The following is a 26,505-nucleotide window of genomic DNA, read 5'->3' as shown; positions in this document are numbered from 1 at the left end:
GATTATTTAGTTAGCTTTGATAATTTTTTTTGAAATGGTGATCTTTTTATTAAATCAAATTGTAAATCATTGATAGTAGGAATTTAATTTGAGCTAGAATATTTGTTTAGTTTCCTAAATAATTTTATTATTACTTATTAATTGTTGTTGTTTACATGTATATTGCTGACATGTTATGTCAAGATAATGTATTTAAAGTGATCAGTGTACTATACCAAATGTAAGTTGTCAATTTATTTGTTTTTATTCTTGTCTTGATTCTTTATTAAAACAAACGAATAGCATGTTTTTCCACTTTGTTAGCTCTGATTAGCTATATGCTTCTGCTAAATTAATTACAGTTTGAGAACAAAATGTAAATTGTAATTGTGAAATTATAAATAACATCAGGACTTTGCACCTGTTAACAAATCCCCACATCACAAAAAAGGGGCCCCGAGTGAATGAATGAGTTAGGAAGACTTTGCTTCTCTATTTTACATGGTCAATTTGAAACGTACAGCAAATAATTGTCATCAGTGATAATCATGAATTAAATTTTAGATTGTATGATATTGGACAATTTAATTAAATAAAGTAAATAAAACTTAGCTTTTCTGAGATTTTATTTGTACATAATTTTAACATGTATCTCATCCGAGTGGTCTAAAGTGCTCTTCATTACACATCACTGCCATCTCACCTCTGTCTGCATGGGTTCGTGTCTCAGATTCGGCTAATGTGGGTATGTGAGAAAGCTTGCCAGTAGTTTCTTGTGGGTCAGTGGTTCTTTCTGGGGTTTTCCCGGGTTCTTCCTCCACCATTAATACTGGCCACCATGTATAGCCTATCGTGTGCTGAAAAATGGCATTAAACCCTACACCAACAACATCACAAAAAAACCTAACCCTTATATACCCACTTCCACATATATATGTTCAAGAGATCTGCAAACCAATATAATAATGTACTTTTCATAACACCTGACCTCTGCCCCCAACCTTTTTTGAACTATTAACATTTGAAATAGCCCTAATTCAGTGGTTACATAGGGGTAGGTGCAAGTGTCCATTAACAAATGTCAACTTAATAAAATAAGGCTATTTTGTTCTTTGTAATGTTTATCATCTTCAGCCTGCATGATTAAATGGCACAGTTTCATCGGAAGACTTGGAGAAAAAAAAACTAGTGATGAATAGATAAGAGGTCAGAAGTCAACTTACAATTTTTTTGCAGATGAGACTCTTAATTTAAAATATGTAACCACTATCAAAGAAAATATCAGTTCAAACCAAGGAAACAGACCAGTACTTCTCCTTGGTGAATGTGTAGATTCACCTATAACTGGAAATTCATCACTGGGTCTAGAAAATATAGAAGCAGTGGTCTACTGTTGAAACCATAATTATTTGCGTAATCATATGGCAGAGGTGAATCACATTCTGATGTACCCACAATATTGGTATTTCAAATGGATTTATACCTACACTTCACAATTTGTGTGTGTGTGTGTGTGTAATAGGAGATTTTTCATGTAGTCATGATGTACACTACATTCTACTGAGACTCTGTTTGTCAACACTTGTATTTTTTTTCTTCCCCCACAGGTTATGCTGTAGAGGATAGCAGAATTGGATTCAATGTGACAAATTACCCACCAGCGACTGATGTTCATGGTTTTATAAACTGCTTAAGACAAAGTCTAGATGACATATATGCAGTGTTTGAGGGGAAGTTACCAAAGAAATCATGATGCTTGCAAATGAACTAGTTATCTTTGCATTAGGAAATACACTAGTGTACAAGCCTGTAATAGGGCATATGATGGAATCATATTATGTGCACTTTTTACTTCTTCCATTTAAAATTAAGAAGGACATGTGTTGTCTTTGTCCAATGGTGATCCATTTATTTATTATTCCTTTTTCATTACTGCTCAAGATGTATTGTGTCATATTTAGATGAATATAGTACAGATAACAATATTGTTAATATCTGTATGTAGCATTCAGTTTTGATTTGTTTTCTATTTATTACAATATAGCCAGCTATATTTGCAAAACAAGATATTTTTCTCTATTCATGGTCAGTTAGTCTTCGGGGAAAACAAAAGATGTGTGAATATTTACTGTTATTAAAATCTAAACGCAGAGGAGCAGAATTTTAAAACTTCATAAAAAACATCATAAAATGGAAAGTACACAATTTTATCACCCACAATTCAAAATTTAAATGACTTGTTTGCTCAGGTAAACTCTGACACTTTTAATTGTTAGGTTATAAAATTTAGAAGTGATTTGATGGATGGATTTCAATAGGATTACACAGCTTTTACATATACAATCATTTACAAATCTGTACCAATTGCAATCAGCATAGACCCTGATCTTCTGATGCATAATCTTCTCTGATTAGTCCTAACAAGTTGCGTCAACAGAGATCTGCTGGCATTTCAAGCTATGGCCAACCTAATTATATGTAGTTTGTGGTTGGATTCAACTTACAAGTATATATGTTAACTACAGTGATACAGACATCTAGACCATTTTAAACTGTCAGCATATTTAAACATAATTCAGGTTATCTCCCATGATTAGTCAGGATAAAAGCCTTGTAAATTTTCAGAAAGTGGGGTGGAATGGCAAGGCTCGTCATCAGACAAAGCTTTCTTAAACAGAAATTTGCCATATCATAATAGCATTACTGTATTGCTCTTTTTGAACTCAACATATACACCCAGAAACATGCTAGGAGGGGAGGGAGGGTAGCAGTATTTTATTGCCTCATGTATAAAGGGGAAGTTTTAGTCAGTCTTCAAAGGCTGAGAACATTTTAGTCTCTCAAGTAATGTAATTTCAGTGTAAAAAGGATAATGAAACGAACATTTTGTTTTGATGCATGTAGATGTCATACCTGTTGCACAATATTCCTCAAGATAAAATAATCAAATTTTCTGACTCTGATTACTGCACATAAGGTCCATAATCCATCAAACTTTTTGAACAACTAAAAGCTTTTTTTATGACTATTAATGTACATCTTATTCAAGCATATAACTAGGAAGATTAAAGTTATGATTTTAACTAAACATTAAGAATTGTATGAGGCAAAATAATTCCTGTTTTGTGTTATACTGCTTTTGGGCAACGCATTTGTATGGTTATATCATTCAATCAGGTTTGACATTCTGTTAGAGGCCATTACTGGTTATGTTCCAGTCTTAGAACTTTGTGATGGGTGCCCATCGAGTACAGCAACCAGGTCACCTACAGTGTAAGCCTAAGGAAAATTATATTTGAAGGTTGACCCAACATGACCTTTTGTATCGTTTGCATAAACCAGTCAAATATTATTTCCAAAAATAGTCGTGTATGACCAATAAAAAGAATGCATTCTTTGGTATACAGACCTGCCAACCCTAAAGAGACATTCTCAATAAGTCGGTCAAAATTTTTCAGTAAGTTGTAAAAACTATTATGTACTGGCAACAAAAATAATTTTAATAACCATTACAGTTTATATCCATGTTGTAACTTACAATATATACCTACTGATGTGACTTGTACATGGTACTTTTGAACTTTATAAGAAACTTCTGGTCAAACTCCATTTTGAAGCATTCTCTCCCCTCCTTCCCTTCACTTTCATTGTTTCCAAGGTATCAAATGACATCAATGATCTGGTTTTTGAGTGTTTTTTTGCAACAAATGAGAACACCTACTCACAACCTGCATTTGGATGAAGAACAGTAAGTACATTCTTCATGATGCTGGACAACAATTTGTATTTGAACTGGCCATTAGCATCCTTGAGTTTACTAATAAGATCCCATTGCTTTTCAACTTATTTAGTGTTTAAGATCTCAGAATTCAATTCATCTACTTGGTAATTCAAAAACTCTGTTTCCAAGTTGTCTTGCCAGTTGGTTTCTTTGGGTTCCATACACATAAACCTTGATGGGAAATGCATCACACTGCTAAAATCATTCACCATCCTTTTTGACACATCAGCAACTGCACTTATTCAAGGGAAACCTCTTAACAACTTGATCACAAACAGTTGTGTAATTGTCCCTTACATCTTTATATAATTGACAAAGGCTACTTTCATACAATTTACTTTTAGCCAAGTATTTTCTAGTTTCTGAACCTACTGTAAGTTTATCATCTGACTTTTGTTTCTTACAGTCATGATAATCGATATCAGTAAGATCCTTGGTTTCTTAGTCTTGATAATCGATATCAGTAAGATCCTTGGCTTGTGAAATTTATGTAGCCTTTACAAATCTGATAAGCAATTGCTTTAATAATTCAAGCATGTTTTCTCTAAGTTTGTGGGTCAAAGGCTCCTCCTGTTGCATGATTAAGTTCTACTTGTTAAATAATGGAATTATGTGGTCTAGAAATAAACAATAAATCTTCACCCTCCGGGACTGCAAAGCCTTACACACACTCATAGCTTTTTCCTCTCTGTAACTGATTTTTTTACTGTCTTTCTGGTCATTTCTAACCAATGGTGTGTGGCATCTAGACAGAGCCTTTTTATCTGATTTCTGTGGTTTAGCTTTCTCTAAGGAACCCATCTTGGGTTTCATTTTCTCAGTTTTTCCTGCTGAGACAGACTTGAGGGAAGTACTACCCTGACTTCTAGATTTATCACAGCTCAAAGCTTTATTGCATGTGCCTGCACTGTTGTTATTTCCTTCTTTATTCCTAGATACATGTGGAACTTTATCCTTGGAACTAGACACCTTCTCTGACATCCTACTTTTGGCTTTAGTACTTTTGCCTTAAACCTCTTGCGTCTTGGTTTCTTTACCAAAATATATTGTAAGGGTTCCCACTGTTCCAACAGTCTCTTTATACCTTCACCAAGAGACATCCATCTTGTTACACAATGCTTCAATATTTTTCTCTGTTCTTTCCCACAAAGAGTCTGAAGATCTTTCAGTTCCATTTGTCTCTTCACACTTTTATCCAGATAATATGATATGTCCACTAATAAGTCATCAAAACTAAAAGGCAACATATCAGCCCCCTTTATAGCTGCTAAATGTATCAAATGGCATGAACATTCACTCAGTTACAGAGGGATTCTCCTTAGTTATATGTCCAAATACACCTTTATTGCAACCTGTCATCACTGAAGCATTATCTGATTCAAAAGCAATAGTTATTCCAACTTATGTTTCTCTTTTTCAAATCATTATCCAATAATGTGAAAATATTTTCCCCAGTATTTTCCAGCACATGTTGGAACTGACAAAAGTGCTTCAGCTACAACCCCGTCTGTGTTATCAAAATATCTAACAACAACTGGGAACAGATTATCAGAATCATTGCTACTGTCATTTGCAATACTGAAAGGTTGGGATGAAATATTGTTAACAATGTCTTCCTATATTGACTTGCACTGTTGTAATACAATAGCAGTAGTTTTTGTTCTGCCACACTGATAACTATTTGCTACTGATGATTTGGGAAACATGCACTTGAATAGTTTAGAAGCATGGTTAGATGCAGCAATTGCAACATTATGCCCGATCAAAAAGTTTGTAAAATATACTTCAGCCTTAAGGACCTCCAGTTCAGTTTCTGGCACTGCAGATCCAAATCCCATAGAGGTCAGTGAGTACAACTTGATTTCGTTGCAACATATTCTTTATGTTTTTGGGAATTCACGTGGCAGTGACAGTCATTTGGCCCACCATGTGAAATGTTCAAGTCAACATGACATAACGTGCAATAAATGTAATGGATACCTTTTTTACTTTTTTCTAGGCATGACCAAGTATCTGAGTGATCTGTTTTATACTTTTGCAACCACTGTTTCAGCTTTTTATGAGGCTGGTTGTTCTCTCCACGTTTGACGCATTTTCATTTGGAAGACATTTTGAGACGACCGGATGACAAAACAAAAAACAAAGTCTAGATCAGATGTGCGCTTCTCACGAACAAAATAGGCAGGTTTAAACATCTGAGTTACCACTGTATGGTTAGTCTGGTTCACAACCAAAATTCACAGTCTAAGACAAAAATCTGGATTTGGAATGAACCAGTACAAAAAATATCCAGAACAGAAAAAAATGACCTTATTTCCATACTTTTTGTTACCATTCCGTAGTCCATAATTTTAGTGTTATTTTCGTAAGACTGAAAAATCGTAAGAATTGGCAGGTCTGGGTATGTAAGAGCAGGTTTCATTAGGTTAAGATTGATGTATCTTTTTATGTACATTCATGAGAAATGATGAAATTGTATCGCAGACAGCCATAGGTGAAAAAGGAGCATAGCAGATTTTTATCATCATTATGCCAATGATGAAATGACTTTGGTTGATGATTTTGCTGGAATTTTATATCTTCCTCACTGGTTTAGGCATTTGTTCACAATGGTTATATTTCTACCCATTGTTTTTATTAAATCAGGATTTGCTTGCAAGATATAAAAAAAATGTATTCTCATATCTAGAATAAGGATGCATTTCCTCCCAGTTTCAGTTTTAAATTAATATGATGTGTTCTTTGTAGCTCATGACTATTTAAAGCACTTGCCTCTTCAGCAAAATCCTCCAAGAAATTGTCTGCTTAGCTTGTTTTAGTTTAATAGAAACCCTGGTGTTTGGGACTAAAATAACATTGATCACATTCATCAAGGTAGAGATTTTGAAATGCAACTCACTTTTCCCATACTGTGCAAATACAGTATAACCAGATGTAATGTTTCATTGGGTCTCATTTAGCTGGGGCACAAGTCATGAGAAAGCTGCATCTGATCATTTGACGTGTGCTCAGCACTTTGCTTTGGAATCCATCCATTTGATTACTGGAGGACTTTGTACAGTTGCATGTGCCAAAAAGACTTATATTGACTTTCATTTTACATGGTCATTAGCAATTTGTGGCAAGAAATGAACTAGAAATCACTCTAACCTATTTACATGTTATCTTATCTGACCCACAGTATATTTCCACCCCTGACCCCCCACCCCCGTTCCTTTTTATTCCTTGCTCTGAGGTACATATTTACTATAAAATATTTTTCATCATTCTTTGTAGGGAGAACCACAGGATCATTTCATGACAATGTTTCAGTTCTTTTTTTACAAGGGAATGCAGCTGTAAATGACCAAAAATACAGTATATTTACAAGCTGTACAAATATAAAAATACAGTATATTTACAAGCTGTACAAATATGTACATCCTTTATCAGGATCAATTTATGAAAGTGCTCAAATTTGGTGAATTATATTAAGAAACCTCGTTCATATTGAAAAATTCTTTATTTCATTATTTTGTCCATATTTACATGACAGACTTTAGTTGCCAGTGTCAACCATATTCAAATAATTAAAAAGCAGCATACTTTTTTTTCTTTGTTTTAATTAAAATTTGAATGAGTTAGGAAGACTTTGCTTCTCTATTTTACATGGTCAATTTGAAATGTACAGCAAATAATTGTCATCAGTGATAATCATGAATTAAATTTTAGATTGTATAATATTGGACAATTTAATTAAATAAAGTAAATAAAACTTAGCTTTTCTGAGATTTTATTTGTACATAATTTTAACATGTATCTCATCCGAGTGGTCTAAAGCACTCTCCGTTACGGATCACTGCCATCTCACCTCTGTCTGCATGGGTTCGAGTCTCAGATTCGGCCAATGTGGGTATGTGAGAAAGCTTGCCAGTAGCTTCTCGTGGGTCGGTGGTTCTTCCCAGCGTTTTCCCAAGTTCTTCCTCCACCTTTGATACTGGCCGCCATGCAAAGCCTATCGTGTGCTGAAAAATGGCGTTAAACCCCACAACAGCAACAACAACAACATATCTCATCCAAGCCTCACTAAACATTGTTTGAATGTTCAGTACCCTAGTCTCTCAATCTGGAAATCATTGTTTTAAATACATTTTCACCAATTTTTTTCTGGTCTCTCTAAATTGCCTGAATGTCCATCTCAATCATTATACTCCTTTAACATATTAACATCTCAGGAGTATTAATTATGTAATTCAGAGATTTATTTTTCAGTTGGAGTGACTTTCTGATCCAAACAAAACTTGTCAGATACAAATGGATTAACCACAACCTTATCTCCAGCCTAGTAATAAATGAATACCCTTAATGGGTAAAGATAACGCTGTTCTGACTGTCATGGGTTCCGAGACCAAGTTGGATGACAGATTTACTCAACTGAGAGGAAAAGTAACAAAGCCACACTCTGTTCCATGAATAAGAACACTAATATTAGAAGAATTCTTCTCATAAAATCACAGAACATGATAATAAAAGATTGAGAAGCTCCTGTGCCCATTCAAATTTCAATAGGGATATACTTGGCAGAATCACCAATAAGTGCTATTGAGCCTTTTGACATGAATGAGTCATAATTCTCCATAATAAAATCAGACTGAGATTTGTTTGACCCCACAGATATATTGCATTCAATACATGACTGTGACACTGACTCTTCTGGAATAGTTTTGTCTTGATTAGGTTGCTTATATTTCAATCTGTAGCAATCAGAAATAATATGGCCTTCTTGCAACAGGTGCACATAATAAGAGATAAGGACTTCTGATTAGCCTTACAAGAAATTTTATTCCTAAAAGTTGTGCCAGATTTGAGATTTAGAAGTGCTCATATGAAATTGAGATGGGTCTTTTTAACCAACAAACTGCTGAGAGGAAGATTTATTTACAAAAGAAACTTTGTGAGTCAAGGAATATTCAGCAGCTATATGTGCAGCATTTTCTAAAGTTTCAACCTTTTGTTCATCAGGGTAGATTGTAATCTTACTATGGATACAATTCTTGACTCTTCAACTAATATGAGTTGTCTGAGGTTTTCGTAGTCTTGACCAACCTTCTTGGCTGAGCACCACCTATCAAATAATTGTTCTTTTTCTTTAGCAGATTCGACACGATTCTGTCCAGTTTCTTTCTTACAGTTCGTAAACCTTTGTCAATATGCCTCAGGCACCAATTCATAACCGTTCAAGATACATTTCTTAACCACATCATAATCAGCACTTTGTTTTACTGACAGCAAAATGTAGATTTTATGAGCATGGTCAACAAGTACACTTTATAATAATAGAGTCCAATGCTCTCTTGGTCATTTCAGATTATCAGTACTTTTTTAAAAAAATCAGGAAAATATTTATCCTCTTCATTTTCTTTAAAAGGGGGTACTAACCTAATGTTTCTAGTAACATTTTAAAAAATGAACTTGTGTGTAAGGGGGGGGGTGTTTTCCACTTGCCAGCTCTAATTCTTTTAATCTAAATTGAAATTCTGTTTCTTCCTTTCCTTTTTCATCCTGCATCTTTATGTCACTCTTTTTTTCTCTCTTTATCTCTGCACCTTTATTTCCCTTGTTCTCTTTGCATCTGAATTAGCCTATCTTCTCATCTTCTCCCCTTTTCCTCTCTCTGCATTTGTTGCTCTCTCTCTTTCTGCAACTCCATTTCTCATTCTTCTTTCTGCAACTGCATTTGTCTCACTCTTTCATCTTTCTGCAACTGCATTTCTATTTCTTCTTTCTAAAGCTGAAGTTTCTTAATTCTATTTCCATCCAGTGTTTCAATTTCAGTTCCATAACTTTCATTTCAGAGCCAAATAGAGACTTACTAATCAAACCCAAAGCACTTTTCTCCAAAACTTCTTTTCCACCAAATATTGGACCAAAATATTTCGTATTTCTTGCTTCATTAAAGATGCCTTCACCTCAGATCCTATTATCTGGCAAGCCATAGTGGTTCATCCTATTTCAAGGACTTCAACACTTCCTGAGTAGGATTTGAAATGAAGCTCTCCACAATAAATTAGATTGTGAAAGCTTGTTGGTTTCACAATAGATTTCCCAAATATGAGAATTAATATCTGGTGCTTGGAAATTCTGAAACAAAGTGAATTTAATTTTCAAAAATAAATTGAAGTTTTCTGAAATATTTTAGAGAAATTTGTATCTCAGATGCAGGCCCCCAATTTTCTATTACAACTCTATGTCATAAACTAAGTAACAGAGAAGAGCAAAAACCAGCAAGATTTGTTAATTTCAACAAATAATGTATTGCCCTTGAATACAAAGTGAAAAGCTATAAAGAACTTAGTTTTGCGTATTTAAGTCCCAAATAGTCCTAAAAGTTCTATCACAATGCCAAATGCATAAAATTCCAATTGTATTCTAGTGGTGTTCCAAATTCCAGCATTGAATATGTTGATGTGCCTGTTTTCTGGAATGTGCCAGTGACCTGGAATGTGGCAATGTGCTAAAAATATTTTGATGTAAGACAAAAATATAATTCAAAATGACTTGACTGAATTCTGTATAATTCCAAATTAATGTTTCAGTCCAAGAATACTGAGCACTTATTCATTCTAGTGAATAATATGAAGAAATAAAACTACCAAAATTAAAAACTGAACACAACTGTAAGACTGATTCCACTTAGGATGTTAAGGAAACAAGAAGTAATTTTTCAGGTAAACAACATGGATATAAAAAACTATGGCACAATAATAGAGCCTGGATGTAGACCAGTCTCCTTTCTAAACATTCAAAGAAATTTTAGCTAAAAACACAAAGATGCATAACATATAATCATTGAGAAAAGCCAACAAGCAACACAAATTAAATATACATAATAAAATCAATCACTGATTCTCTATAATTTTACTGTGAGCTGGGCATTGTACAGAAGAAATGAACACAACACCTTTGGTCTTTGGGTTTATTTAACGTCAACGATACAAGACAAAAGAAAAACAGGAAGAAGAAAAAACCTACAATAAAACAGAACAAATACTTAATATATGATACTACAAACAAGACATATGATACACAACCCTCACACCAGTATTTCAATATATAGCAACATGATAAATTAAAAATTACAACTTGCCAGACATAAAGACCCTAAACATCCAGATACCACAATTTTCATGAATTGCATTTGTCATAATAGATGTAGACACAATGAAAAAGGTGTTGTTAGTCCAGAGATGATACAAGGAACACCTAGGGCATTTATTAAGTACACAGCACCCAATGGTATCATCCCCATCACGTGCATGGTGCACTGATCGATCACTCTTTCATGACAAACAAAAGTCAAATCTATTGCCACTCTGAAATTTAATGAAGAGTGACCTTATATTACTTTAGTGTTATCCTAAATTTAAGCTTAGGGTCACCCAATATTAATTTAGTTTTTCTTAAAATCAAATTTCAGGGTCACCCTAAAAAGATGTAGGTACATGTACTATAAGAAATCTTTTTTTACACAAAAATGTAAAACTTTTTTTTTTTAAATTGTTAATATTAGAATACCATGGCCAAAAAATTACATTTTAAAAACTTAAAATTGCAATTGATCTTTGAAAGTTATTTAAATATGTGCTGCACATGTTCATGACATTATATTTGGCTATTAATTATCCATTTTGGCATTATATTTGACTATTAATTATCCATTTTGGCATTATATTTGACTATTAATTATCCATTTTGGCATTATATTTGACTATTAATTATCCATTTTGGCCTTCAGTTTGAGATACTTTTAGAAAATTCAGGTGGTCTTGGAGTCTATCCTTCTATTCAGTTGCTGAATTTTTAATGTCACAAACATATTTCCATTTATTTTTAAACTTAAAATGTATATATGTATTGTATATGTACATATAGATTGTCAAAAATGGGTGATATGGTCAATGATAGCTGCTCCTTATTTTTAAATAAAGTTATAGAGGAACCATTTGATTGCCAGCCTCACCTCTGGTACAGAATTCTCTTTATCATTGAGTCTACAGCTTCTTTTAAAAGGCCTTGATCTTCCTGAACTTGTGTGTGTGTGTATGTGTGTGTGATTTGGGTCTTTAATGTAACTTTAACAATTTTTTCAGTCATATCACTACGATGTCTGCAGTGTGGCAATTTATAGTGATGTCTAGCAATGGGGCATCATGCCGCAGACATGTAGCCTGATGTTCCACCCAGTCACATTATCCTGACACCATGCCTACCAGTCCTAACACTGACCTATTAATACTGAGTGCCTAGTGAGGCAGCTGTTAGTATCATTTTTGTAAGCATTTGGTTTGACTCGTACAGGGTTCGAACCTGCGACCTCCTGCATGTGTATGTACACATGCTTAGATGTGGACATGCATGTGTGAATGCATATAAACTCATGTATGCACTCCATACTGAGAAATCGCTTTGTTTATGTGGATAATCAAAACAGATTAACTTTAATTTCCAAGATGTTTAATATAAAATTAAAAACTAAATGCAGTAATTTCACCTCTCCAGAATAAAATTGAAAGCTAATACATGTACTTGACTATACAGGAACTTAAGGGATAAATACCCCATTTTTGAAGAGAAAAAAAAACCCTAATGCGATAATGTTGAGTTCTAATTGGTTATGCCAAAATAATGGTGGTGGTGGTAAAATTATAGGACAGGACGCAGTGCGCACTTGAACAAATGCATAAACGAATACTTACAGGTTTAGAAGCAAACCTTCCCCCTTTGCTGCTCATACTCCATTTTGACTCTGAGATTGGTATTGGCACCCTGGCATATGTGAACAAGATAAAAATTATTCCCTTTATTTCCTTTAATAATGCTAGAGTCGGGCACTTCACCTCTAGCCTATCTATTACAATAATTACCTCAAGATTATCTTCTCGAGTTCTCACTTCTCTCTTGTCTTCTTTCTCCGAGGACAATATGCATCAGAATCTTGAATCAGCTTACCTTTGACCTTGATATAACCTGGTACCTTGTGACCTATTATATATTGATGATTCTATTCGTAACTGGACCATCCCATTCTAAATGTGGGGATACTTTTGAAAATGGCGAAGTTTAGATGCAGGCAAAATTGCTTCATTTATTTGTATTAATGTCCGACTGTTATTTTATTTTCTTCAAAACATCCATTCTGGATATCCAAATAAATGAGAAACTTTGTCATTAATAAAACACTCAAGTAGAAACCTTGACAGGAAAACATTCTTTTCAGAAAATAACTTTATAAAAGAAGTGCCTCATTCAGTCTGAAATGCTCAACAACTCTATTCTTTTGTATTAAGAACAACCAAAGAAAATTACCCTAAACAGAACAGCCCATGTGCATCACATGGTAGATTGTAGTATTATATTTCTTTTATGTAAAATCCTCTTTCTATATTCAGATATTTTACCTTTTTAATCAAAATCAACATGTCTTCCATGTTGTAAATGGATGCCATCCACAAATTATTTTTCAGTGTGAAAAGGCACATAACTTTGTTAACTGACAGAAATCATTGTTTTCTCCTTCAGTATGTGACTTTTAACATACTAACTCCAAAATCAATAGGAGTCTTTCTCATGTTTAATGCAAACCATCCACAAAGATTGGTCATTGTGTGTGACACAATGCTGGAGTTATTTGCGAAAACCATTTTCCTTCCCAGAGTCCTCTGACCCTTGAACTTTTGACTACAAAATCACTACATGCCTTCTTTGTTTTAAATTCAAGCCACTAGTAAAGTTAAGGTATGTTACAGCACTCCATTAGATGTTACAGCACTTAGATTGGGCAATGTTTCTTGCACAAAATAACTTTGCAAACAATTGCCCAGTTCAGTCCAAAATCAGACACGAAGGCAGTCAATTAGAATATTTGACAGACTGGACAATATTCCTTGCATAATTTAACTTTACAAAACTTTGATTTAGTCTAAAATGCTTGACAAATTGTTTATTTTTTAACAAGTTTATTGTTTTTATTTTATTCAGAACTTGCAAATAAGAGTAGCATAATGTCTACATTATATGTCTGTAATATGGTACTATTAAATAGCATTATTTACAAAATCCTCTTTGATTAGACAGATGCTAGACCTTTTGAATGCAAAATTAATAAAAACAATCCATCTACAAAACTTTGACAGAGAACTTTGAAACTTACCATTTTTCTACTTTCAGTAATGTGTGACATTTACTTTTGCATGATTTACCCCAAAATCAATAGATGCCTTTCTTGTCTCAAATGCAAACCATCCAGAAAATTTGTTCAAGGTTTGTGGCATAAGACTAGAGTTATTTTGTGGAAACCATCTTCTTCTTCGTCATTCAGGCCTTAATCTTTAGCTAAGATATGTGATACAAAATTTAGGTAGTTTTGTGGAACATTTTTGTTAGTCCTTGTGACCTTGACCTTTGGTCTATTGACCACAAGCTAAATAGACACCTTTCATGTATCAAATACAAACTATCAGCAAAGTTTGGTCAAAGTAGGTGCTAATAAACTAGATATATTATGAGGACACCATGTAATCTTCTTAGCATCATTGTGAATTTGACCTTCAACCTGAAAATCAACATGTTCATTTCTTAATTCAGATACAAGCATTTACAATTTTTTGGGTAGGTATCTGGTATACAAGTAGAGTTATTGTGTCGAAAGTTTTCATTCCTCAAGTCACTGTGACCTTAACTACTGACCTTCAGAAACCAAATTAATTGATAAGTTTCTTACTTGCCCAAATGCAAGATGATGTATAACTCAACTTACTGTGCAGAAATGAAGAAGAGAACAGATAAATAGATGGAAAACACCATAACATGACATGCTCTGTTTATGGTTGGCATATAAAAAGAAAGAAGTAAAAGGGATTTTTTTTCTTCTAATTTTCTTTCCATACATAATTCCCAAGATGAGCTAAACATAATTCCCAACATGAGCTAAACATAATTCACAACACGAACTAAACATAATTCCCAACAACTAAACATAATTCCCAACATGAACTAAGCATAATTCCCAACATGAACTAAACATAATTCACAACATGAACTAAACATAATTCCCAACATGAACTAAACGCAAATCCCAACATGAACTAAACGTAATTCACAACATGAACTAAACAAATCCCAACATGAACTAAACATAATTCCCAACATGAACTAAACATAAATCCCAAGATGAACCAAACATAATTCACAACACGAACTAAACATAAATCCCAACATGAACTAAACGTAATTCCCAACATGAACTAAATGTAATTCACAACATGAACTAAACATAATTCACAACATGAACTAAACATAAATCCCAAGATGAACTAAATATAATTCACAACATGAACTAAACATAAATCCCAACATGAACTAGACGTAATTCCCAACATGTCACTAAACATAATTCGAACATGAACCAAACATAAATCCGCACCTGAGTAAAATACAAGACATTAAGAAATTGTGTTATATTTTTCTTCACTTTTGTTTTCTTTTTATCTTTGTTTGCACCTTAAAACAATATGCCAATAAAATGTTTAAAAGTATAAACAGTATGTGAAAAATACATGTAAATAGGTATATTAGAAAGAATGCAGATATAGATAAAAGAGCAAAAACATGTACATGTATATAGACAGATACATGGATATAATATATATAAAGAAAAGGGTTTGCAAATAAGAGAGATAGATATCTTTTGGTAAAAGACCTTGTACTGAAGAATTAAACAACCAGTAACAATATTGTAGTCATGGTTACAACCAGAACATATTCCCTTTCTTAATTTTTGGGGCTTGCCCATGGGGAAGTACCTTGGAAACTTGAGGTTGCCCAAGCCAAATTTGAGCTTGTCCCAGGAGTTGGGCAAATCCACATAATAGATAAAGTTAGTGATACATTTATAAAGTGAGATATGGTTTTTAGAAGACATAGTGACAAATTTATAAAATTAGTCATGATTTTTAGAAGAAATTTGTTGTTATTGTGGCATAATAATTTATTTTAAAAAATACAATTTCTTGCAAACAAATAGCTATAACGATGTAAAGAACACTTATCTTTAAATAATTCAAAGATTTCCTCATTCACATGACTGATGCACAGCAAAATTTCTGGTTTGGTTTCACCCGTTTGGCTAAGTCCACTTTATGTTGTTTGCCTATTAACTAGGATGAGTTGATAGCTTTTCTTGAGCAATGAGAGTAAATTGTCAGGCCCCCAATAAAATAATTGATGCCATATATACTTGCTTGTAAGTTAAGTTAAACTACACAGATCCAGATCTGCCATTGCTTTATGTGTCAGAAGATCTGGGTCTATGCAGTTTGTTGGGAGTAATCAATAGAACAAACAGCATGGACCCTAATCTGCCAGTGAACTGTGTGACATCAGAATAGGGTCTATGTTGATTGCAGTTGGACCTGACTTTTAATTCTTATAAGTGAGTACAGACAGTATGCATCGTGGATGCACAACACTTCTGGTTTGGTGAGATAAGCCAACTCTAAGGAAGTATGCCTAGTACTGGGCAAAGTGTCTTGCCTCAGGACACAACACAATAGCTGACCCAGCCACTGAGCTATTTTGATCTACATACATGTGAGGATAAAACATTGTACAACCTTTAATTGCTAATTAATTGGTTTTATGCCCATAATTATTTTATTACTCAGAATATTGTTATATTTCCATTTTATGTTTTCTTAAGTTTTAAATTGCAATTTATTTAGTTCAACCCCTTAGGGTGTATTATCGTATACATTTTAAAAACTTATTCTATTGAAAATTATTAATTTCGTGGTTCAATATAAAATGACTGGATTAGTTGCCAGTTTAAACGCTGTTAAAACCTGGATGAGTCAATCAAAAATTACCGGTAATTCATATGCTGATACATGCACAATATATGTTTCTGGTATTATATACGTTTATGGTATTATCAATGTTAAAGAAAAGATGTATAATAGTCTTTGAGTCTTGAATATTCAAGAAATTTAAATTTATATGAACAATAAAAGCTTTTACATTTGTCAATGCCTAATTTCTCTACTGTTATCTATCTCTATTCCATAACAAAGAAGTCATTTGCAATTTTAGATATATGCTTACATTTTTTTCTAATTAGTCGCCCTTCTCAATGTTATTCCTTGATCACTGGGCTGGGGAGGGTGTTGGTGTCATGTACAGGCAAGTCAATGAACTCTCATTTTTATACGTACAATAAATGAAAATACCATGTGAATAGAAACATAATACATATATAATATATCATTATACAAATTTTATTCAATAAACTGCCGTTTAAAAGAAATAGAAGGTTACTTTATAAAAAATTCAAATTGATAGTCTCATCTATGAAAGTTATCACTATGGATACGAGTTGTGATGTAACTAAGTCTATCGCTGATACATTAGTCAATGGATTCATCATTGGCAAAACTTCATTTTGAAACTGTTTTAAATAAGAGTCCCTTGAAAGGACTGATACTGTACTGGATGAATAGAATTTCTATGAATTCAAGATAAAATCATTTCTTTCTTTTAACTCCAAGTGTCAAAACCATCTTTGATACTCTTCAGCAGTAGCAATATTTTCAAATATGTGGCGGACATATTGGATGTCAGTCTGCTGTTGAAACCTCATGTTAGCCTTCCACTTGGTATATTAAGTATAGGGATAACAATATTTCAAGATGACTGCCATAATGAGGGTCAATTTGCATCATTTTTATTTTGGACCAACTACACACCATAAAAACTCCTATGATGAAAACCCAGTCAAAATGACTTTCCATTTAAGAGTCTAAGTAAATTCTAATAAGAATTTCCAGACAGCCACCATGGTGGACATAAGATCAGCACCATTTTAATTCAGGACCATCAAGATGTTACAAGAAGTCTTCTGTTGAAAACCCCAAGTTGATATGACTTTCCATTTTAGAGGAGTAACAATAGCAAATTTTAAACTCTGTCATGATATTCCAAGATACTTACCAAGACATGTATTTTTCATATAAAATCATACTATACACAAAAACTTTATAACAATTATCATCCCTTTGAGTTACTTTCAACTAACTGTCATCTTGTAACCTAATTTTCTACACATTTCCATTTAATAATATTGTTTGGTCATAAGCAGTTCATTTTCTTTAAAACTGAACAGCCCCTAAGAACAGCAGGGCACATCCCAGCAAGGGCAACGTGCAACACCACCTAAAACCAGTCAGAGATAACAGTGCTTCCTACCACAATTATCAATACAAATCCAAACTTAATTATCAGAATTTCACACTCTCAATGCCAATCTTAAATTTGTTCTTAACATTCTAAATGTTTCCAGGAAATATTTGTGCCAGGATTGTGTAGAATAAAAGGTCTGAAGCCATCAAAACATTCTAATACAAAACACATTTCATTCCACATTAAAGCATGACAAACTAAGTTTATGGAACTATGCAAAACAAATGCAGTTTAGCAAGTCTAATGCACTTCCACATTGGAACTCAGATGCATCGCTTCCTATAGCAGCTTCAATGTTAAAAGTTCACTTGACTGTCTATAAAGTTTTGCAAGCAGAGGTTATGTAGCCTATAGGACTCCTATTACATGAACAAACAACTACTAGTAAGTTATACTTGAATCCTGGACTCTGCTATCTTCTCTCTCTCCTTCAGGTAAGGAATAGTACTATTCTTATATAGATCAGCTGACTCTGTGACAACAAATCTCTCATGGTCCATGTACTGTATTATATACACCTGTGTCACTGGACAGATCATTGAGGCCATGCCAGCTGAGAACAAATGAGACTATAGAGTGGACAAATGCTGAGACAAAATGCATGGAAAAACTTCAAGTTGATATTCTCAACCTGTTATGAAGTTAGAAAGAGTTACTGAGTCACAAAGGATCCTGAACCAATGTGAAATGACAATTAATAGGCACAGACCATAACTCTGTCAACAAGAGGCCCAAGCTGGTATGATGTCATTCACCTTCGTAATTGACTCTGTAGTCAAAAGCAAAATGTTTTCTAACCAACAGTGTATGGAGTGTATCAACAGTGACTGCCCTAAATATGCAATTAACTTTTGTTTGATGATGAAGGCATTATTTAGATAAAGGCATATCATGTGAATCGATGCATAAACATTTCATATCTTGCATCATTATACTCCAGTCACTTTCAGGTATTTAGATGGTATGTGGAAACCCGAATCAAACAACTTAGAAAAAACTATGTACATAACATTGTGAACAACAGTAGTCAAGCATATTTATATAATAAATTCCCTAGATTGCCAAATGCAAACAATTTTCATTGTGCAATACAAAGAGTAGATAGTATTGCCACTACAATCCTTATTTACAGTGTAACAAAACACTGGAATGTCCAGACACAAAGTACTGAGAGTATTATATGTACCAACAGAAACAGATCTAAAATTGCAGTCAAGTCTCACTTAATTGAACCAGCTGAACTTACCATAAAATATCAAAATTCCCAAACCAAAAAGGAATTATTTAAACAAAAAGTTTCCAATACTCTGGAACTTTGCTCTGGAATAGTATTCCAGTTGAGATTAGAAATGCCCACTCCATTTCCTTCTTCCAAGCCCAATATATCCAGTGGCTTTTGAGATGCAGCTAATATAAATAAATTCCTTTGTATGAGGGCCTCAAGGTAGATTAGTTCTTAGCTAATTGTATTACCCTCTTTAAATAAAGTCATTATTATTATGATTATTATTATTACAAAGAAATTTTTATTCATGTTTTCATGTAACTGCATGGCTTTTTTAATTTCTTTGTTTCTTTTTAAATAAACTACAACAAAAGGTAACTTTCTTCATGCAAATAATGAATTTGTGACACCTGTTTTTACTCCATGAACAAAATGATGCACATTTTATTCCATTATCTTCCACCTTACAGTTCTTTCCATCTTGCTGAATTGTGTCCAATTCTGAATTGTCTTATTTGACATGAACTAAACATAATTCACAACATGAACTAAACCTAATTCCCAACATGAACTAAACATAATTCACAACATGAACTAAACATATTTCCCAACATGAACTAAACATAATTCCCTAGATGAACTAAACATAATTCCCAACATTAACTAAACATAAATTCCACGATGAACTAAATATAATTCCCAACATGAACTAAACATAAATCCCAACATGAACTAAACATAATTCCCAACATGAACTAAACATAATTCCCAAAATGAACTAAACATAAATCCCAAGATGAACTAAACATAATTCACAACATGAACTAAACATAAATCCCAACATGGACTAAAGTTTGGAGTTATTTCAAATTACTTGGATTCAAAAGGATTAATTCTGTTAATTTTTCTGAAAAATACATGTGCTCAGTAAAATTGTTCAACAAGGACAGTTTTGTTATAAAAATTTATTCAGCTAACAGAAACGGGAGTGATAATTCTTGTTTCTACAAGGAACTGTAGACTTCAACACTACAGATTGCAGTATACGTCATCATCTTCCATCTTGGATTCTTCATTGGGATTCGAACTTGAAATAAGCAGAACATTTTGCTATTAGGACTTTAAAAGTTTTATTCTTGGATAATTCTCAGATTATTTTGGATTTGATTCTATAAAAACATAAGTTCATATTTTTTGTTATTTTTACAGACTCTTTCCAGGGAAATAAATTGTATTTTTCAAAGCTTGTTGTCTTCACTCTTTCTTGTGTTACTGTTTATTCAAGCCTAAACAAGTAACATAAGAAAATTGGGAAGCTCATCCTAAGGATAAATTTGAATAGAATATTTCAGAAAACTTTTTTTTTGAAATTTGAATTTTCCCATGTTTTTGAAATCTTATTAAAATCAGCAAGCTTTTTCTAAAATATCATCAAAAGTAGAGAATTTTTTAAAATTTACTCAGGAGTGGCTGAACATTTTTGAAAATGGAAGTACAGCTAAAAAAAGTTGGAATTAGAGATAACACAGGTTCAGTTTCAGATCAAAAAGATACAAATGGAAAGAGAGATGAAGTAAGACAAACGCAGTATCAGAAAGAGAGAGATGAGAGACAAATAGTTTCAAAAAGAGATGGAAGTAAGATGAACGAAGTTGCAAAATTGCTGAACCCTTGACAAATTTATTGGGTAAGAAAAATAAGTTCCTTTGGACTGAAAAATGTAGAATTAGTCTGTGGTAAAAAGAAAGCTTTATGTATAAATCTTTCTTTTTCTTTATGGGGGGAAGTGTTATGTATGTTTGATTTAATTATATCTTATTTAATACATATTTATTTCAATTTAATTGTTTGTCAGTTTTTAAAAAAATTATACAGCCACGTAAACAAGTTCTATTTTATTTTAAAGTGATTGATTGTTTTCGAGGTCATAATGGGACTTCATCTTTAAGATGTAAACAATTTATTTTTTATTTCTTAGAGCGAAATTATTGGTTTTCATCAGGGTCACACTGGGTGGACGCGATCTGTAACAAGTAGTTAGCTTCTATAAACCTTCTAGAAGATGATCATGTGACACCTTATGTTTAGAATACGATTTAATCCATGTTTTGGAGAATTAATCTCAGTTGCATCTGGGCTTTTTCTTACACTAGAAGTTGTATGTTTTGCTGTTTGGAGTTATTTCAAATTACTTGGATTCAAAAGGATTAATTCTGTTATTGTTCTGGAAAATATGTTTATGTTAAATTGTTCAACAAGGACAGTTTTTTATAAAAAATTATTCAGCTAATAGAAATCGGAGTGATAATTCTTGTTTCTACAAGGAACTGTAGACTTTCACACTACAGATTGCAGCATACATCGTCTTCCATCTTGGATTCTTCATTGGGATTCAAACTTGAAATCAGCAGAACATTTTGTTATTAGGACATCAAAAAAATTATTTTTTGGTTAATTCTCAGATTATTTTTGATTTGATTCTATAAAACCGTAAGTTCATATGTTTTTGATTTTTACAGAATTTTTCCAGGGAAATAAATCATTGTATGTTTCAAAGCTTGTTGTTTTCACTCTTGTGTTAGTGTTTATTCGAGCCTAAATAAGTAATACAAGATGTCTGCATCCAACAGGAGAGACAAAGAATTTCAAATCTTGCAAAATAATTGATTAGGGAACTAGTCTAAAACTATAATTGGTCTCAATTTATGTTCAAGAAGTTTAATTAGTTGCCTATATGACTAAAAGTTGTTACGGGATAGCATCAGTTTCAGAATGTCAAAAATAAAGGCATATTTGTGTTTGATTTACCCAAGAAAGAAAAGAAACCTGTCATATCAAACAAAATAAAATTCTCATTTGGAGCAGAAATAGGACTTTGTCAAAGAAAAGACCATGGACCCATATGTGCTTTCTATAATTTGTGCACTTAAGCATAAGTCATGTTGGTCAGGATGAGGTCATTTCCACTTCTGTTGACCAAGATCTTGTAGGGTGTTTGTTACTCAGCAGACATTGCATCAGAACATTTACAAACTGCTAAGAAGGCTACCTGAAATTATGTTTAGGATCATAGTAGTTAAGCACTAGACTTTTGTAAATGAGAAAACGTTGAAAAATAAATTTATTATGTCTGAATTTTTCTCTATCTGTATTATAACAATAATGTTTGAGTAAATTTAATAATACTTAGCAACAAAAGATAAAGGTTACAATATGCTATGTACATGCACAACTAGTTTGTCATGAAATATTGTAGCATTTCCAAAGGCAAACCTCAGAACTGTTTTCTTTTGGAACTTAACATGACTGCAACACGTCTCCTTTTACTTGTGTAATGTATACCTCTTGTGTATAATGGGTCTGTATGTATTATTGTGTGTTTATTGTCTTAAATGTTATCTCTGCTTCTTGTTTTAGGTTGCTTCATGGTTGCTTTGTGTCATCCATTGTAATTTGTATGCATTAGATGTTGCTTTTACTGAACAAATACAACTACTTTTACCAATCATTTTATTTAAAATAAATTGCTTAAGCTCTGCAAACATTTTGTACAGCCTGTCATTTTTCTTACTTTATTTAAAAAAATAAAAATAAACATGTTTGGCCAGCTACATATTTACAATAAAGAGAATGACATTCAAAGAACAAGTTTGAAATTAGTCAACTTACATAACCCCCTTTCCAACCCCACAGCAAAACCATTTTTGAATGGATCTGATATTTTTAAAAGTCATTAAAAATTCTCATTCCTGCTTTTGCTTCTGCTAAATTGGTATTATCTTGTACCCTTATGCAGTAAGGGTTATTGTGAAACTTCAAAAGTAATTGAAAATGAGATATAATAATTAAACATTGATCTATAAAGACAAAACTTTGAAAATGTACTAGAAATGTTAACCTTGAACGTTAGCGGTATCTGGAATATGCGATCATTGGAAGCCTGTTATAGATGCTTTATACCTAACCAATGTTGCTTTTTACTATTTTCTTGAATGTTGGCATAATACATGCAGGAGTCGTCATTTTACAAATTCAGTTCCAAACTGGTATTTTGACAGACATTGGTAACATGCAGTGGCGTACTAAGATAAATGGTGCCCAGGGCGATGATGATGGCCCAATGGCGTTTGGGCGACCCAAGACCTCTGGCACCCAGGGCAACTGCCCCATCCTCCTTTACTACACTACTTGAAACACACTCAGTGGAAAACGTTTTTTCAAGAAACGCTATTGCATTATCACTGCTAACTTGAAATTTACCCAGAATACACAAACTTGTACTTTTTGCACTCTCACTTAATACTTTTTCTAATGAAAATCCTTTAAATGATGTTAAATGAGGCAGTAAACTATAATATTTCATACCCTTCCTCTAATTTTCTCACCTTATTTCTATCAACAAAGTATCATGGGCTTTCAAGTCAGCCATTTTACAGCTAATTCAAGTTTTTATTTAAATAGTAGGGTGTTTTTATAAATCTTGCTGACTATAAATAAATATGATACTATAAATAAATATGATCTCTCCATTATAAATAAATCTTTAGGGTTCAACGTGACATTATACGCGATTATTTAACACACCAGCACACTTGAGCTGAGAAAAACCTGATGGTGTGGACTAAAGTATATCCCTTGGGCATACATGTACTTGTACCCCGACCAAAACTTCCAGTACCAAAAACACTATATTGTATATACATCTGGTAATTAATCATAATATGTAGAATTGCCATTAAATATGTAATGTTTACAAATGTATAAATTGCAACTATTTTCTCTCGTATTTTCCCTGGAATAATGTGTTTTGAAGGGCCTAAAATTTGTAACCTAAACAAAACAATTTAGTACCGCTGTTCTAGATAAGGATACTGCGTTCTCTTTTATAATAAATTTCAACTGATATAAAGTTTAAATATTTATTTTCTTTCTTAAATACTAAGGGAATTCACATGGTGATAATGCAGGTATTACATGTGACTTTTATATAGGACTCTAAGCAAAATCGTTGATGTTTGACTACCTGGGTGCTTCTGTTACATTAGATTAAATTTGGTATATTGGGCTGTTTTAATTAATATTTAAGGGGGTGGGTGGCTGTTCTGCTTTACTCACATATATGAAACAAAGTAACATTCAAGTTTTTCAAAGTTGATCTCTTATCTGACAAAAAGTATGTGGTTTGATTTATATTGAATTCAAATTTTAATTAATTCTAAATCATTTAATGTTTCTGTTATTTTATTTGGCAATTAAATTAACCATTTACCCTAACTTATGAAAGTATAAAAAGCAATCAAAATTTTATTTTAAAAATTATTCCGAACATAAAATTTAACAGCAAAGTATAAAAAAAGATTAAACTTTGTAATTTGGAGAAAAAAAGGCATCAACAGCAAGTGTGAATATTCACACTGGTAATAATAAAATAAAAGGGATGAAGCTACAGCTAGTCTGATCCCTGTTTATGCATTTCAGTTTCCTTACTAATTCTATTGTGTTACATATTTGTTTTGTCTTTTTTCCCTCTTTTTTTAAACAGCATTTTTAATACATTACTGGCTATATAATGCCAAGGTAATGGAGGCAAGTGTCCTTCTGAAGCACACACTGAGGCAGCCAACTTGGCTGAGCTGGACAGTTATTGAATTAATGACCCCTCAAATCCAGTGCTGTACCAACTGCAGCTAAGAATCATTTATGCTTATTTTGTTAACATTTAATGCCCAATTTTTGATAGACATCAAGATTTTAATAATGGGTCTCAAATATTTTTTCTTCTAGGACCTCAGCTCTATCCAGTTTGGGAAACTGGACTACAATCTTATACAATTTTCTTTCTGTTATGTCCATACCTTAATTTAGATTATTTTGTTAATGGGGTTGGGAAGGGGTTCCCATTTGAAGTTGTGTACTGATTTTTTTATGGGGGGAGATACATAAAGAATTAAGAGTTGTTTGTTCCTTTCATTTTGTGTGTGCTTCTATGTACTGTGTATGACCTTATGTATAAAGTAAAGGGTGTCATATATATTGAATTTATATTACTTTATTACAGTATTTCTGCTATATGACCATGGGTCCAGCCTAATGCATTTCTCAAAAATCATCAGACCAATATATCCTTAGGAGTCAATAGCCAAAATTTTGTGAAGAAAGTGGGTGATTTTCATCAAGCGTTTATCATTTGATAAATACAGATATATGTCTTTGTGACCCTCATGAGGACTTTGTATTCTTACAATGTTCTATATCTACTTAAAGGAATGAACCTATTTTGTTATTGTATTTCCTATTACACCATTTTTTTTAAATTCATGGTTGTAGGTTCCCATAAGGAGTTCATTTTCTGAAAAAGTTTCTCATTATTTTTTGCTTTATTCACAACCCACAAATTGTAATGGGTACATTACATAGGGTAAATAGTAGTATTATATCTGTTTGATATAAATTCCTCTTTCACTGGTCAGACAAATCAACTTTTGAATTCCAAATCAGTATGAAAAGCAATCCAGCCACAAAAGTTTGGTAACGGTAACAGTGACCTTAACTTTTACCATACTGACCCCAAAATCAAACATATGCCTTTCTTTTTTCCAATTTACAATTTTGGTAAAGGTTTGTGACACAAGATTGGAGTTGCTTTGTGCAAACCATATTCCTTCATGAAGTCCCTCTGATCTTTGACCTTTTAACCATAAAATCAATAGGTGTCTTCCTTTTCTTAAATGCAAGCCATCTGCAAAGTTCGCATAAAGTATGTGGTACAGAATTTAAGTAGTTTTGAAGATTCATTTTTGTCTTCAGTCCCAGTGATCTTGACCTTTGACCCTAAATTAAATGGGCATCTTCCATGTACCAAATACAAGCTATCAAAATAGTTTGCTCCAGGGAGGTGATAAAGAACTTAAGATACCATGAGAAAACCATGCATTCTTCAAGTCACTGTGGCCCTCACCTTTAACAGCTTACCTCTTATGCAAGCCATTAACAATGTTTGGTCTCTATATATCTGGTATGCAAGAAAAGTCATTGTGTGAAAACACTTTTCCTTTCTCAGTCCCTATGACCTTGACCTCTGGAACCCAAAATGAGATGATCTTCCTTGCCCTAAATGCAAGGAACTTGAAAAGTTTGGAAATGATAGATGGTGAACTAATCATTGTGCAGAAATGGTTTAGGGAACAGATAAATGGATGGACAACAGCACTATCATTATACACTCTGCCTTATTGTTAGCTTTCAAAAA

General features: G+C 33.0%; 1 protein-coding gene across 1 annotated transcript in view; it reads left to right on the top strand.

The window, feature by feature from the left end:
• The window catches only part of LOC149788936 (carnitine O-palmitoyltransferase 2, mitochondrial-like), a 49,103-nt gene extending 41,585 nt beyond the window's left edge, over nt 1–7,518 (top strand). The window contains exon 15 of the mRNA XM_089975082.1: nt 1,587–7,518. Coding sequence (XP_089831208.1) covers nt 1,587–1,732 — 146 coding nt within the window. The 3' untranslated portion in view covers nt 1,733–7,518. The remainder of the gene's footprint in view (nt 1–1,586) is intronic.
• Nucleotides 7,519–26,505: the final 18,987 nt, after the last annotated feature.

This window comes from Sinohyriopsis cumingii, chromosome 11 (genome assembly GCF_028554795.1).
Source record: "Sinohyriopsis cumingii isolate HCF-2022 chromosome 11, ASM2855479v2, whole genome shotgun sequence".
NCBI classification, from domain to species: Eukaryota; Metazoa; Mollusca; class Bivalvia; order Unionida; family Unionidae; genus Sinohyriopsis; species Sinohyriopsis cumingii.
The sequence above is the reverse complement of the archived record's forward strand: the minus strand, read 5'-3'. Positions and strand labels throughout refer to the sequence as shown.